At 40.7% G+C, this 14736-nt stretch overlaps 1 protein-coding gene across 3 annotated transcripts in view; it reads left to right on the top strand.

The window, feature by feature from the left end:
* Nucleotides 1-14736, top strand: part of LOC6034233 (ecdysone receptor) — a 443529-nt gene that overhangs the window by 171773 nt on the left and 257020 nt on the right. For all 3 annotated transcript variants that reach the window (XM_038253383.1, XM_038253384.1, XM_038253382.1), the window contains one exon: nucleotides 7832-8711. In XM_038253383.1, the coding sequence (XP_038109311.1) occupies nucleotides 8125-8711 (587 nt within the window). In that variant the 5' untranslated portion in view covers nucleotides 7832-8124. The remainder of the gene's footprint in view (nucleotides 1-7831; nucleotides 8712-14736) is intronic.

Below are 14736 nucleotides of genomic sequence, written 5' to 3'. Positions count from 1 at the left end.
CCTCAATAGAGGATTTGCAGCAAAGCTAAAAGACACATCTCGCCACCTATGAACAAATAGCGTAAACCTATGATTTTTCGAAAAAATGTGTTTTTTCCTCCATTACCAACATTTTTACGAAACTTATGCCGGATTTGGATGAAATTGGACATCTGTTATCAACTATGTAACTGTTTATTTCTTTGATATGTATGGGGAAACTATTTTTTTTCGTGTTCTGAAATATGTTTTTTGAAGAAAAAGTTCACAAATTTTTGCGCGCCCAAAAATTGATGCTCATTATTTTAAAGCAAAATTTTTTTCTCGTCTTTTGCAACCAGTTTCATTAAGATTGATGCAGGGAATCATGAGAAATAAGCGAAAACCTCAATTTACAAAAATCTTCCAAACTCTTTTCACTAGAGCCATCTAGTTGTGAATACTAGTACCACACGAAAATTCGTCAGGGTAGGTAACAGTTTCGAGCACGCAGCTGTGGTGAACTTAAAATATCTGTAGAGAATTTAGGAACATGCACATTTATCCTCCATTTTCAAAATGATGAATTTTGAAGCATAAGCATAGGTGCCCACCCGCACAGTTGCTACTCCGTTATTGACCAGGATTTTCAAAATGATGAATTTTGAAAGAGATTTACGTCTTATTGTCTGTGCTATTTCGTGTAGATTTTTTGTCGTTTTTTTGTTGTTTTAATGTCAATAAACAAAGTTTTCCAAACAAACTCTCAGTTCATTTAGAAAAATTCAAGTTAGCTGTTTGGAATATGAGTTCAAAACAGTACCCCACAAATGATGTTTTATTATTTAAAGAATGTTATCAAAACCAGGGAAAAACTCCATATCACAGGTCTCTCAAACTCACTCACAAGAGAGGAACGGGGGAAAACGAGTTCATGTGAAAAACTTTCCCAGCGCACAATCGTGACATAACAATGGGAAAACCCGAGTGGAAAACAAAAGGATGCCAGCGATGAATTTATGTTGGGGAATGCTAACGGATACGGATACTATATATAAAAAAAAATGTTGTTTTGTTAGAGCTTTTGTTTCGGATTTCCAGAAAAAATAGTGAAATCATTTGGTCTTAACCAGAAACAGTTAATTATTTTGTAACTTCCTTCATTATTGTTCTTTTTTAACAATTTCAAGAAAAGTTCAGAAAACATTTCCAATTAAAAGTTTGAAACCAATTGAAAACATCAAACCACTTTCATTTCTCGATGATTTCCACGAACGTTTCAAATTCTTTCCCAATCGCACATTTTCTTCTTCACAAACAGCAACAAAAAAGTGCTTATTTCCCTGTTGTTTTTTTTTTCTCTCTCTCTGTGGAGGGGGTGGGAAAATCGAAAACCAGAGACACATAGCACGCCCAACACTGTCGGTGGGTGTGGGTGGATGATTATTTTCAGTGTTGTTTTTTTTTCGTCGTTTCCCCTGCTTTTGTTGTTGAACAAGTTTTTTTTCAACCAGAAGGTGGGTGGCAGGGTGAGGGGGTGATGTTTGACGTCGCGTCGGGGCGAGTGAAAATTTCAGGGCGGCGAGCTTTTATGGCTTATGTGTTCAAAGTACTGCATTGACCTAGATTCTTATGTGCACATAAGAGGCCACTTTCGACGACGACGGCTGGCTGGGTGTCGTCTTCATCCAGTTCTGGCTGCTGGCTTGCTGCTGGTGTTTTCAAGATAAAAAAGGACGCTTTTGGCGTCGTCGTCGTCGTCGTTGGGAGAGAATACGAGATACTGAAGGAATAAATATTTTATGTGCTATTAGGGATTGCTATTCACGGGGTTTTCTTTTCTTTGTCGAGTATGGTACTTTTGAAGAGAGAGAAAAAAAAGCTCCGGACTCCGGTTTTGTGCAGATGAAACAACTTTTGATTATTTTTTAACTGTACAGTGTTGGCTTTTCTCGGTGGGAAAAAAGATTTACGTGTTGCAGAAATACGGGGGATGTGCTCTGTTACGACCTACGATACACCATGTAGATAATAGACGAGGAAGACTTAGCTGTATTACGGTTATGGTTATGTAGCAAAGAAAAAGCTTTAAAACTAACAAATGGAAGTTCTGGGATGCTGTAGAATAAGGTTATTACTACAGATTGTTATCCGAGCATTCGTTGGTGAAGGTTGTCTGAATCAACATGACTCGTCGCGTCCCGGCGCAAAACGCCGGCAATATTGCCCTACCTGCGGCTCAAGCAGGCAAAAAAGTGGGAATTTCCAAAAGGAAGGTTGAGGCCTCAACTGATGGCCAAAAACCGGGAATTTCCAAAAGGAAGGTGCTTTTGGAAGTGACATCGAACAGCAAAAAGACGAAAAAGAGCGACGGTACTGTACCGATGGACGAGGAGGAGGAGAACTCTTCGTCGCACGAGGAGCAGCTATTGAAGAACAACAAGTTTGCTGGACTGCCTGACGAGGACCAGGTAGCGGAAGCAAAGGAGAATGAAGTGAAACAGCGAAAGGAGAAACTGCCTCCTTTTTATGTGCGGCAATCAGCAGCAACGATCGACTTTCGAGCGGGGCTGGTTGAACTCATCAAGTCTGGGAAAATCCTAGGCAACATTCGTCTGTGTCAGGACGGATTTAAGGTGCTGGTGCAATCCAGGCAGCACTATCAACTGGTCAAGGATTACTTGACCGAAAACGAGGCGGAGTACTTTACCCATGATGTCGTCATGGATAAGCCGTTCAAAATCGTCATCAGAGGTCTGTACGACATGCCAGTGGAGGAATTAGCTGCCGAGCTAAAAGTTTTGAAACTGGATGTGTTGGCCGTGCACAAAATGAGCCGACGCAACAAAGACATCAAGTACCGTGACCAGCTCTACCTGCTGCATTTGGCTAAGGGATCGACGACGCTTCCTGAGCTGAAGGCGATTCGAGCGGTTTTCAACATTATCGTGTCGTGGGAGCGATACCGACCAGTGCATCGTGACGTCACACAATGCTTCAACTGCCTGGGCTTCGGGCACGGAGGTAAGAACTGCCACCTGAAGCGTCGTTGCGCCAAATGTGGTACCGATGCGCACATCACATCCCAGTGCATCCAAGATTCGCTGGTGAAGTGCCTCAACTGCAACGGTGAGCATTCGTCAACCGACCGAAAGTGCCCCAAGAGAGCTGAGTTCGTGAAAATTCGGCAGCAAGCATCGACGAAGAATCAGCCTCAGCGTCGTAGAACTCCTCCAGCCCTGGTGGAGCAACATTTTCCACCTCTTCAACCGCGACGCCAGGTCCCGAACTTGGCACCGTTGCCGTTGGATCCCAGGAAGAGAGCTGAGATGAATCATCCACGGCCGGGTTCCAGCCAGGAGCCGAGACCGCCACCACCGGGCTTCAGCCAGGAGCCAAGACCAACCCAAGAACCAGCAGTTGAGGAAAATGGTAATGATCTTTACACCTCAACCGAACTCCTCAATATTTTCAAACAGATGTCCGCTGCACTGCGTGGATGCAAAACCAAGACCCAGCAGATTGAAGTGCTGACCTCGTTCGTCATTCAGTATGGATCGTAGGTCCCTCAAGCTGCTGAATTGGAACGCTTGCTCCATTAGGAGGAAGAACTTAGAGCTGGTGGATTTTCTTCGCGAGAAGGAGATCGACGTAGCTGCCATCACGGAAACTCATCTGAAGCCCGGTGAAAAAGTTTATCTGCAAAACTACAAGATCGCGACGCAGCTCGATAGGACCGCCTCTGGAGGAGGAGGTGTGCTTGTCGCTGTTCATCGTGATCTCAAGCCACGCCGGCTGCCACACTTCAAGCTGGACATCATCGAGGCCGTTGGGGTGGAAATTCCCACTTCGGTTGGCCCAGTACTCTTCATTGCTGCATACTGCCCTCGTCAGGTGAATTCCAGAGATGGTTCAGCAGCAAAACTGAAGGGCGATATCCAGAAGCTGACACGGCGGAGCGCAAAGTACATCATTGCTGGTGACCTCAACGCGAAGCATGAAGTTTGGGGCAACAGCAGGAGGAATCGGAACGGAGTGATTCTGCACAACGATCTGCAAAACGGATACTACAACGTTGTGAGTCCGGATCGTCCAACGAGGGTGGCTCGGTCTGGGAATCACTCAATCATCGACTTCTTCATTACCAATATGGCTGAGAACGTGGCTCATCCTGAGGTGTTTGAAGAGTTGAGTTCTGATCACTATCCGGTGGTTGTGGAGGTTGGAGCTTCCGTTACTCCGCAGCGGCAACCAACCCGGAAAGATTACCACAACGTTGACTGGCAGCAGTTTCAGCAAGTGGTAGACAGCAACATCGACTATGATCAACACCCGGAAACTTCTGCTGATATTGATCGTTCGCTGGAGGTGATCCAGCAGGCTATCAACCAAGCAGAGGCTGCCAACGTTCGGGAGGTTCCTGTTAATTTTAAGGTAACTGATATTGACGTAGATACTAAACACTTGATTAGACTTAGGAATGTTTATAGGAGACAATATCAACGGACTGGGGACTATGACAAAAGATTTCAGTGAACAATTTGAACAAAATCATACAAGACCGACTTGACAATATCAGAAATCAAGAATTTTCAAAACATGTAAGCCAGCTTGGGAATTATTCAAAACCATTTTGGAAACTTTCAAAAGTTCTTAAAAACAAACCAAAGCCTATTCCTCCTCTTATTGTTGAGGATTCTCCTTTGATTACATCCGAGGAAAAGGCAAATGCACTTGGGCTTCATTTTGTTAGTTCACATAATCTTGGCGCTTCCATGACCAGCCGTAAAGAGACATCAGTTGCCAATAGTATTTCAACAATCAATGACTCTACCTTTGAATTTCCAGCAGATTCCCATGTTTCTGGTGAGGAAGTCAAAGTTGCAGTTAAACAAATGAAAAATATGAAAGCTCCAGGCTTTGATAACATTTTTAATCTAGTGTTGAAAAAACAGAGTGATCAGTTCTTTCAACATCTAGCCAATATTTTCAATAAATGTTTGCAACTTGGTTACTTCCCCACCAATTGGAAACTTGGCAAAGTCATACCAATTTTGAAGCCTCAAAAAGATCCAACATCGCCAACAAGTTATCGTCCCATTAGTCTTTTGAGTAGTCTGTCCAAACTCTTTGAGAAGGTCATCTATTCAAGGCTTTTGGATTTTACCAACGATAATAATATAATTTTGAATGAGCAGTTTGGCTTCCGAAAGGGGCATAATACTGCTCATCAGCTTACGAGAGTAACTAAAATCATCAAGCAGAACAAGCTTGAGTCTAAATCAACTGCTATGGCTTTGTTGGATGTTGAGAAGGCTTTTGACAATGTTTGGCATGATGGTTTGATACATAAACTGTATTTATACGGTTTTCCAATGTATCTTATCAAAATTATCCAGCACTATCTTTCGGAGAGATCGTTCAGGGTTTTTCTGAATGGGATTGCTTCTGGATTATTCAACATTGATGCTGGGGTTCCCCAAGGAAGTATTCTTGGCCCACTTCTGTACAATATTTTTACATCTGATTTGCCTACTCTTCCTGGTAATGGTGTGTTGTCACTTTTTGCTGATGACACTGCCGTTATTTATAAGGGTAAAATAACCAGATATTTAGTTGGCCGCCTTCAGAAGGGTCTTGACGTTCTTTCCGAATACTTTGGCGACTGGAAAATTCGCATTAATGCAGCAAAAACTCAAACCATCATTTTTCCACTTTCCAAATCGGCCAGATTTGCCCCAAAGGATGATGTTTTGATAAAAATGAATGATGTTTCGATACCCTGGTCAAAGGAAGTTGTCTATTTAGGTCTCATACTTGACTCGAAACTATTGTTTCGGCAGCATGTAGATAAAATATTGAACAAGTGCAGCATTCTCATCAGGTGTTTGTATCCTTTAATTAACAGAAAATCAAAGCTATCTTTGAAAAATAAGCTAGCAGTTTACAAACAAATAATTTACCCCGTTATTGAGTATGCAGTACCTGTTTGGGAGTGTTGCGCTAGAACTCATAAATTGAAGCTCCAGCGTGTCCAAAACAAGGTTCTCAAAATGGTTTTGAATGTTCCTGGCTGGACAAGATCAAGTGAGGTTCATGAATTAGCAGAAGTAAAAATGTTGGATCAGAAGATTCAAGAAAAATGTTTGAAATTCAGGGAAAAATGTGCGATATCTGAATACCCCTTGATTCAAGGATTGGTTTAGTTTATGGTAAGATAAAGTTAGTTTTAGGTTAGGTTATGTTTTCTTAAATTTTTTTTTTTCCTCATTGTACCTAGTGTTACAATAATGATAAATCATATACTTTTAAAGTTAAGAAAAAAAAACAGTGTTTGAATCACGAAAAGCAAACTAAAGCTGAAGAGCCACAGCTGACCACTTATTATGTAAACCAAATGTAATTATTATAAGAAAGATTCAATAAAGTATATTTAATTCAAAAAAAAAAAAAAATAGGTTATTACTACAGCAATTTTATTATCTTTGAACATGGAACATTCTAAGGAAATAAAGGCTACTTTAACGCAAAGGAACATTTTAATGTAAATTTCTTTAATAAAACCAAAAAACATTAAATATTAAACATTAAACATTAAACATTAAACATTAAACAATAAACATTAAACATTAAACATTAAACATTAAACATTAAACATTAAACATTAAACATTAAACATTAAACATTAAACATTAAACATTAAACATTAAACATTAAACATTAAACATTAAACATTAAACATTAAACATTAAACATTAAACATTAAACATTAAACATTAAACATTAAACATTAAACATTAAACATTAAACATTAAACATTAAACATTAAACATTAAACATTAAACATTAAACATTAAACATTAAACATTAAACATTAAACATTAAACATTAAACATTAAACATTAAACATTAAACATTAAACATTAAACATTAAACATTAAACATTAAACATTAAACATTAAACATTAAACATTAAACATTAAACATTAAACATTAAACATTAAACATTAAACATTAAACATTAAACATTAAAAAACAAACAAAAGACAAAAGACAAAAGACAAAAGACAAAAGACAAAAGACAAAAGACAAAAGACAAAAGACAAAAGACAAAAGACAAAAGACAAAAGACAAAAGACAAAAGACTAAAGACTAAAGACTAAAGACTAAAGACTAAAGACTAAAGACTAAAGACAAAAGACTAAAGACTAAAGACTAAAGACTAAAGACTAAAGACTAAAGACAAAAGACAAAAGACAAAAGACAAAAGACAAAAGACAAAAGACAAAAGACAAAAGACAAAAGACAAAAGACAAAAGACAAAAGACAAAAGACAAAAGACAAAAGACAAAAAACAAAAGACAAAAGACAAAAGACAAATGACAAATGACAAATGACAAATGACAAATGACAAATGACAAATGACAAATGACAAATGACAAATGACAAATGACAAATGACAAATGACAAATGACAAATGACAAATGACAAATGACAAATGACAAATGACAAATGACAAATGACAAATGACAAATGACAAATGACAAATGACAAATGACAAAAGACAGAAGACAAAAGAAATCAGAAATTAGTTTAAATTATATTTCCCAACCAGCGTTCTTTTTTAGCACAAAATCAACTTTTCTCGTGACACACGCCAATTCCGTCCGGCGAATCGATTCCCCTGGCTAGACTGCACTGAACTTCCGCCACGGTGGTGGCCACATACCCATTATATGCACTTGCACTTGATTCCCGCGTAATCCAATATGTGGCCTAAAGGGGCCTAACGGGGTTATGTCCACGTCGATATGTGAGTTCCTCCTGGTGACACTAATGTAATTATGTCTCGTTTTTTTTTATCTCATTTCAGATAATGAACCTCACCGCGAACCGTACTAGCTGGCGATCCCGGAGGAACTGCTAAAGAACTCGTCACCACGATTCAGAACCATGCTCCAACGGTTCAAGGATCACAGCAAATTCAAGAAAAAGAGATCCACGATGCATCGGGGGTACACCAACAAATGAATCTCCCAGGGTAGATTTTTCCGTTCTTTTCTGTAAATCTCCCTGTTATTTTTTCGTTTTGATTCCCCTATTTTTTCGAAAAAAAAAATCTCAAAAAAACCCCAATTTAAATCAACTCCCGGAGCCCAGAAGGTCATGTACCGTCTAAACATCGTCAGCACAAACCCAACCGGAAGTGTCCAGCAACAGCAGCAGCAGCAAGGAAGTGTCCAAACGGTCCAGTCCGTAACCGGTCAGCCCACGCAGCTGACCCTGGTCCAACAGCCGATCCAGCACCAAAGCACCGTCGCCGGCGGCGGAGCAGGAGCAATCCAGATCATCGGGTTGACCTCGCTGAACGCCCTCACGAATGCCACCACCATCACTGGCCTTGCAGCCAGTTCCGGCAGTTCCGACCGCACCACGTCGAACTCAACGGCGGTGGTCACGGCCCAGAAGATCCTGAAGGCGGCGGCCGCCAACAACAACAACAGCATCAGCATCGTCAAGATCGGTGATGAGATCATGCTGAAGGCGGTCAAGGTGGAACCGATGCCGGTCACCGATAGTGGAGGTGGGGGAAAGGGAGCGGGAGCGATAAGTGCCACTACCAGCGGGGGAGTTACCGTTACTGCCATACCGGTGCAGGCGGCGGCGGCGGCGGCCGCGGCTCCGGCTTCCAGCGGGGCGACCGGCACCGTCAACGGGAATGTCATCTACGGGGGGAAGCGACGGTTGGAGAGGTGAGTCATAAATACTTTTGAAAGTTTCATCAAGATATTTCATGATTTGAGAGATCTTCACTGTCCATGCCGGCTTAAATGTCCGATGTATAAAAACAGAAATTTGAGAAAAAAAAAATCGTATGGCAAATTTGTCCCATCAGATTGCTTCTCTGGATTTGTTTTCTTATAAACATGTAGAAATTTTAAATTTGAATAGACCAATCATCCAAAAGAAAGTTCTATACACTAATTTTAAATCATTTTGAAACGTTAGGTTAGTTCAAGTTTAAATATCTTTTTTTTTTCAAGGGATCGAAAAAATCCAAACAGGTTTAATTTTTTATATAAATTATAAAATACCAAATATTCCCGAGATATCATAATTTGTATAATTTAATCCTAATGCCCTATGTTTATTTCAGCATAAAGCCATAAAAAGCACTTAGTTTTTTTTAATTCAAAATACTTTGATTCGATAAATCAACTGTAGGAGATGTCTTACAAGAATGATAGCGAACCAAAATATTCACAATTGATTTAAATAATATTTTTAAAACTTTTTTGGTCTCACCAAGCGTCATTGTGCTCAAAAAATTGATATGTGAAATAAAATCCGCAATCTAAACTCAATTTTAAAACCCAAGTAAGGCAAATGCGAAAAACTTTAAAAAAAAATATTTTTGTTTCTAAATTTAAATTAACTACCCATCTCTGCAACTAACACCAAAGTCCTTAACTGGCAAATTTTTGGTAGTTTCCTCAGCTTTTCGAACAAAATTATTTTAGAAATAGATTACTTTTTCTAAACCTGAAATATGCTTTTTGCAATTCCGTCGTGAAACTACTTACTTTTCCTGTCATTCTTGAACGACGAAAAGTAGGCTTTCTGTACCAAAAATAACAGAATCGAATAGCTACACTTTTCAGCACTTGTTTCGAAAAGTAACAATTTTCAACATTTTTTTGATTTTAACGATTTATTGACAAAATACATGAAAATTCGACATAAAATTTCACTCAGTGTGTGTTTTTTGGAATTGCAAAAAATGTTGTATGGAACTCGTTGCAAAACTTGATTTTTTCAGCACTCTTCGTATTTATCCAACTCGGTGAACCTCGTTGGATAAATGTACGACTCGTGCTGAAAAAATCCTCTTTTTGCAACTTGTTGCATAAACTACTATTTTCAACTTTTGGCTCTAACTTGGAAACGGTCAATTTTATCAAAAAATAAAATATATTTAGGTCGCATGTAAGATTTTATTTTTCAAATAAATTTGATTTTGATTTGATTTACCACTAGGATGACCTATTGATATTTAACCTTTCAAATAAATTTTGATGTATTGTAGAATATATTATAATCTTATTAAATCTTAGGATTAATTCTCAAGAAATTTGCATTTTTTTCAGAAAATTCTTCTTATAATTCATTTTCTGAATTTATTGATTGGACTGCTGCTGGTTACTGAGAAACAACTTCTTGAAGCTGAAAGTTTTGTGAAAAATAAGATTTTATTCAACGTCATCTTAAAAGCTCCTATTTTTAAACTCGCGGTATCTTGGAAACTGTTTGTTCGATTTTCATTGCAAAAAGAAATTTTCTTTAAAAATAACTTCGAAATTTTTGAATCAAGATTGACTTTTTTTATGGTGAAATCACTTATTTAGGGCATAAAAAACGACTAGATTTTTTAATTTCAAATATTTTTATAGAAAAGAACAAAACAATATTTATATTTTGTAGCATTGAAAATTCAACCGTAGGTTTCTGAGAAATCGTGTGTTTAAAAATGAAGGTCTATTAGATGAACATGAGAAAATCAAATTTTCATAAATTGTAATATCTAAGAGGCAACCAGCTGTCCGATCAATCTAGTCAAAAAAGGAAAATTGACGGAAATTTTCTCAGCTTTTCGGTAAAAATACAAACAAGAATTGGGGTAGGGTAGTCATCAATGAGACACTTTTGGTTTTCAACTTTCAACGATTTTTCTAATTTTTTTCATCAGCATGTTTTAATGAGCTTTTAGTTGCATTATCATTCTTTTAATGTGTTCTAACATTGACAAAAATATGAGATCGATCCGACATCTACAGCCAGAGTTATTCAACTGTCTCATTGTAGACGCACTTGGCAGGAACAATGAGACAGCTGGGGAACAATGAGACACTCTACGAAAATCAACATTTTTCTAGCAAAACATCATGTTTTTGTATTGTTCCATTGCAGGTGACTTGCCTTGAACATTTTAAAGCATTTTGCCAACATGAAATTTTTAATAACAAAAGTTACACTAAAAAGTATTTCAATTTTGTAAAATCCATATATTAATAACAAATAACTTTGTATTTTTTGTTAAATGAAGTTTAAACTCTATAAATATGCCAAAATTCGCTTTTAATTCATGTTTTGAAAGATTTCCATCGATTTTGAAAAGTTTATTGAAGAAAAATCAAAGTGTCTCATTGTTACCCATGGGCTGAAATGAGTGGGGAACAATGAGACAGCCCTGGATTCTGAGTATATTCTAAATTTTGGCTAAATCTAATGAAAGGACATTGTAGCCCAACTTAATCCCTATAGAACGTCGAAAGAAATTTTAAGAAATATTAGTTTTGGTGTAAATGGCAGCCTACGAGCGAAAAAGTTTTTTTGTCCATAATTTACTTTTACACCCCAGAATCAAACATTTCAGAATTACTTTTCATGGGAGCGTCCATAACCAAAGCCACTAATATGGCAGACGTGTATCTAGTAGACACACCTTTCCCCCAAATATGAGCCTGATTGGTTGAAATTACGACTTGTGAGAGCCATTTTATCATTGTTCCCCGAGTCTCATTGATGACTACTCTACCCTACACCATTTAAATTAAAAAAAAAAACGTTGTTGTATCAATCATTACTTTCTCAAAAATGTAGGATTTTACGTTTGAAAAACATTAACGAGATTTTTTTTCCGTACTGTTCATCGCAAATCCACTAAAGTTCAACTTAAATAAACCCGAACATGTTAGACATAATTTCAAATGCAAGGGAAAGCATTTCAAATTAATTTCAGCTGATTGCACTTAAATTTCCATTTCAATTTTAAAGTTTTTTGAAGAAATAGTTGATAGTAAATGCATACAATTTTAGTCAAAATAAAATAATAAGGAAAATTAACAATTTTTAAAGAGAATTCCTTTAGTGTAGTGTTTTAGATGGTCTCGTGTAAGAAGTTTATGATCACACATGGTTATTTTCTCACAATTCGAGAAGAAACGTTTGCACTTAAAAATAGTTAACAATATTTTCAATTAACATTTTCTACATAAGATGAAATTACCATATCCGTGTTTTTTGCCTTCCTCACTGAGGTAAGGCTATAATCCTTCTCTAAAAATGAACTTTTTATTAAAAGCTCGAAGACCCACCTTCATATGTACATATCGACTCAGAATCGAAAACTGAACAAATGTCTCTGTGTGTGTGTGTGTGTGTGTGTGTGTGTGTGTGTGTGTGTGTGTGTGTGTGTGTGTGTGTGTGTGTGTGTGTGTGTGTGTGTGTGTGTGTGTGTGTGTGTGTGTGTGTGTGTGTGTGTGTGTGTGTGTGTGTGTGTGTGTGTTTTTTTTTTTTTTTTTTACAAGGTCGGAATCTGCTACCAGACACCTGAAAATTCATTTCTCAGGTAGTGTGGGGTTGGGAAAACAAAAAAAGAGTTTTCCCGACCCACTAAACCAGTCCTTGAACGCCGTGCCCTTGTCCCCGGGACCACCTTTCAGTATAACTTCGGGGAGGCGTTGCATTTTCTGCACTAGTCTACTTACAGGATCCATGCCGGGTGCTAGAACCATTTCCTGTCCTACATACATATGAGTCCATGCGAGGGTTTAACCGCGCCCAAGAATCGCGTTGCTTTTGATCGGCTAGTCATATGCAGCCCTCTCCTTGGACCATCGAGACGTGTACCGATTTGGTAGAGCCAACCGTCATAACGTGCTCTCCTTCACAGCCACACTCGTGGGTTCTCGACTCCTGTGACCATCGAGACGTGTACCGATTTGGTAGAGCCGACCATCATAACGTGCTCTCCTTCACAGCCACACTCGTGGGTTTTCGACTAGGCTCCTAGTCGTTCCTCCTCTGATCGTCTCTCCATTTCCGCTGGAGAGCCGAAGTGATCTGCGTCACCGCTCCGACGACCGCATTCCACTTGGCGATGTCGCTGCACATTCTTCGCACCACATTATCCGGGCTGGTGTCCGCTCCGATAATGGCCAGCATTTCGCTTCGCGCTGCCTCGAAGCGAGGGCAGGCGAACACCACGTGCTCCGGTGTTTCCTCGCAATCGACGCAGTCCGGACAGAGAGGAGACTCTGCATGTCCAAACCTGTGCAGGTACTTCCTGAAGCAGCCATGGCCCGACAGGAACTGTGTGAGGTGGAAGGTGACCTCTCCATGCCTTCTGCTCACCCACGTGGATACGGACGGGATAAGCCGATGCGTCCATCTGCCTTTCTCCGTGGTGTCCCACTCACGTTGCCACCTTGCCAGCGATTCGGCTCTCGCAGCTTCCCGGATACCTCTCGTGCCTCTCCGGGTGTAGCGCACGGTGTCCTCCTCCAGTGTGATGCCGATGGGGATCATTCCGGCTATGACGCCAACTGCTTCCGACGAAATGGTCCTGTACGCGCTTGCAACCCGCATGGCCATCAGTCTCTGCGTTCTGTCGAGCAGCGCTCGATTTCGCTTCGTCCCCAACGCCGTCCACCATACCGGTCCGCCGTACCTAAGTATGGACGTCGCGACACTTGCCAAGAGGCGGCGCCTACTGCTCCTGGGTCCAACGTTGTTCGGCATCATCCTCGACAGTGCCATGATCGCCTTCGCCGCCTTCTCGCAGGCGTAATCGACGTGGCTGTTGAAGTTCAGCCGGTCATCCACCATCACCCCGAGATACTTGAGCGCTCTCTTCGAGTGCACGACGTGTTCTCCAACGTGTATCTGGGCCTGCTGCACCTTCTTGTGGTTACTAACCAGCACCATCTCCGTCTTGTGGTGAGCGATCCGCAGCTTCACCTCGAGCATCCAGTTCTCGATCATTGCGATTGCCTCCATAGCCAGCACTTCGACCTCCTCGACATTTTCGCCGGTTACCGTCAGCACTATGTCGTCTGCAAAGCCAACAATCTCTACGCCGTTGGGTAGTCCCAGTGTCAACACTCCGTCATACATTCCGTTCCACAGTGCTGAACCCAGAATGGATCCCTGCGGAACTCCCGCGGTAACAACAACGGTTTTTGTCCATCGGCAGTGTCGTAGACCAGCACGCGGTTCTCGAAGTAGCTCTTCAAGATCCTGCACAAATAGTCAGGCACCTTCATTTTGTGCAGCGCTGCTGCTATGGCCGCCCAGCTCGCACTGTTGAACGCGTTCTTGACGTCAATCGTGACTATTGCGCAGCAACGGTTCCCCTGCGTTTTTCCTCCGCGCTTCGTCGGCTTTCTCGACCACTTTCCGGATGGCGTCCACCGTGGATCTCCCTTTACGGAAGCCGAACTGCCTCGCTGCTAAGCCATGCTCGCTCTCCGTGTACTTGGTCAGCCGGTTAAGGATGATCCGTTCCAGAAGCTTTCCGAGGGTGTCCAGCAAACATATAGGCCTATACGATGATGGGTCCCCGGTGGTTTGCCTGGCTTCGGCAGCAACACGAGCTTTTGAACCTTCCACGGGTCGGGGAAGTGTCCTTCGTCCAGGCATTTCTGCAGGACTGTTCGAAACCTGTCCGGGAATGCTTGAACCGCCGATTTCAGGGCGAAATTCGGGATTCCATCCGGGCCGGGAGCTTTCTTCACCTTCAATCTCTTCGCTACTGCCACAAGTTCTTCGTTGGTGATCAGATGACCTTCGGCGTTGCTACCCCTTCGTCGTTGTACGGTGTAGGAGGCCATGTCGTTGGGTCATGTCTTGGGAAGAGCCCTTCCACAATGACCTTCAGCTTGTCGGGACACGTTTCAGCCACCATCGATGGGCCTCTGATCTTCGCCATCGCGACAC

This window comes from Culex quinquefasciatus, chromosome 2 (genome assembly GCF_015732765.1).
Source record: "Culex quinquefasciatus strain JHB chromosome 2, VPISU_Cqui_1.0_pri_paternal, whole genome shotgun sequence".
NCBI classification, from domain to species: domain Eukaryota; kingdom Metazoa; phylum Arthropoda; class Insecta; order Diptera; family Culicidae; genus Culex; species Culex quinquefasciatus.
The sequence above is the reverse complement of the archived record's forward strand: the minus strand, read 5'-3'. Positions and strand labels throughout refer to the sequence as shown.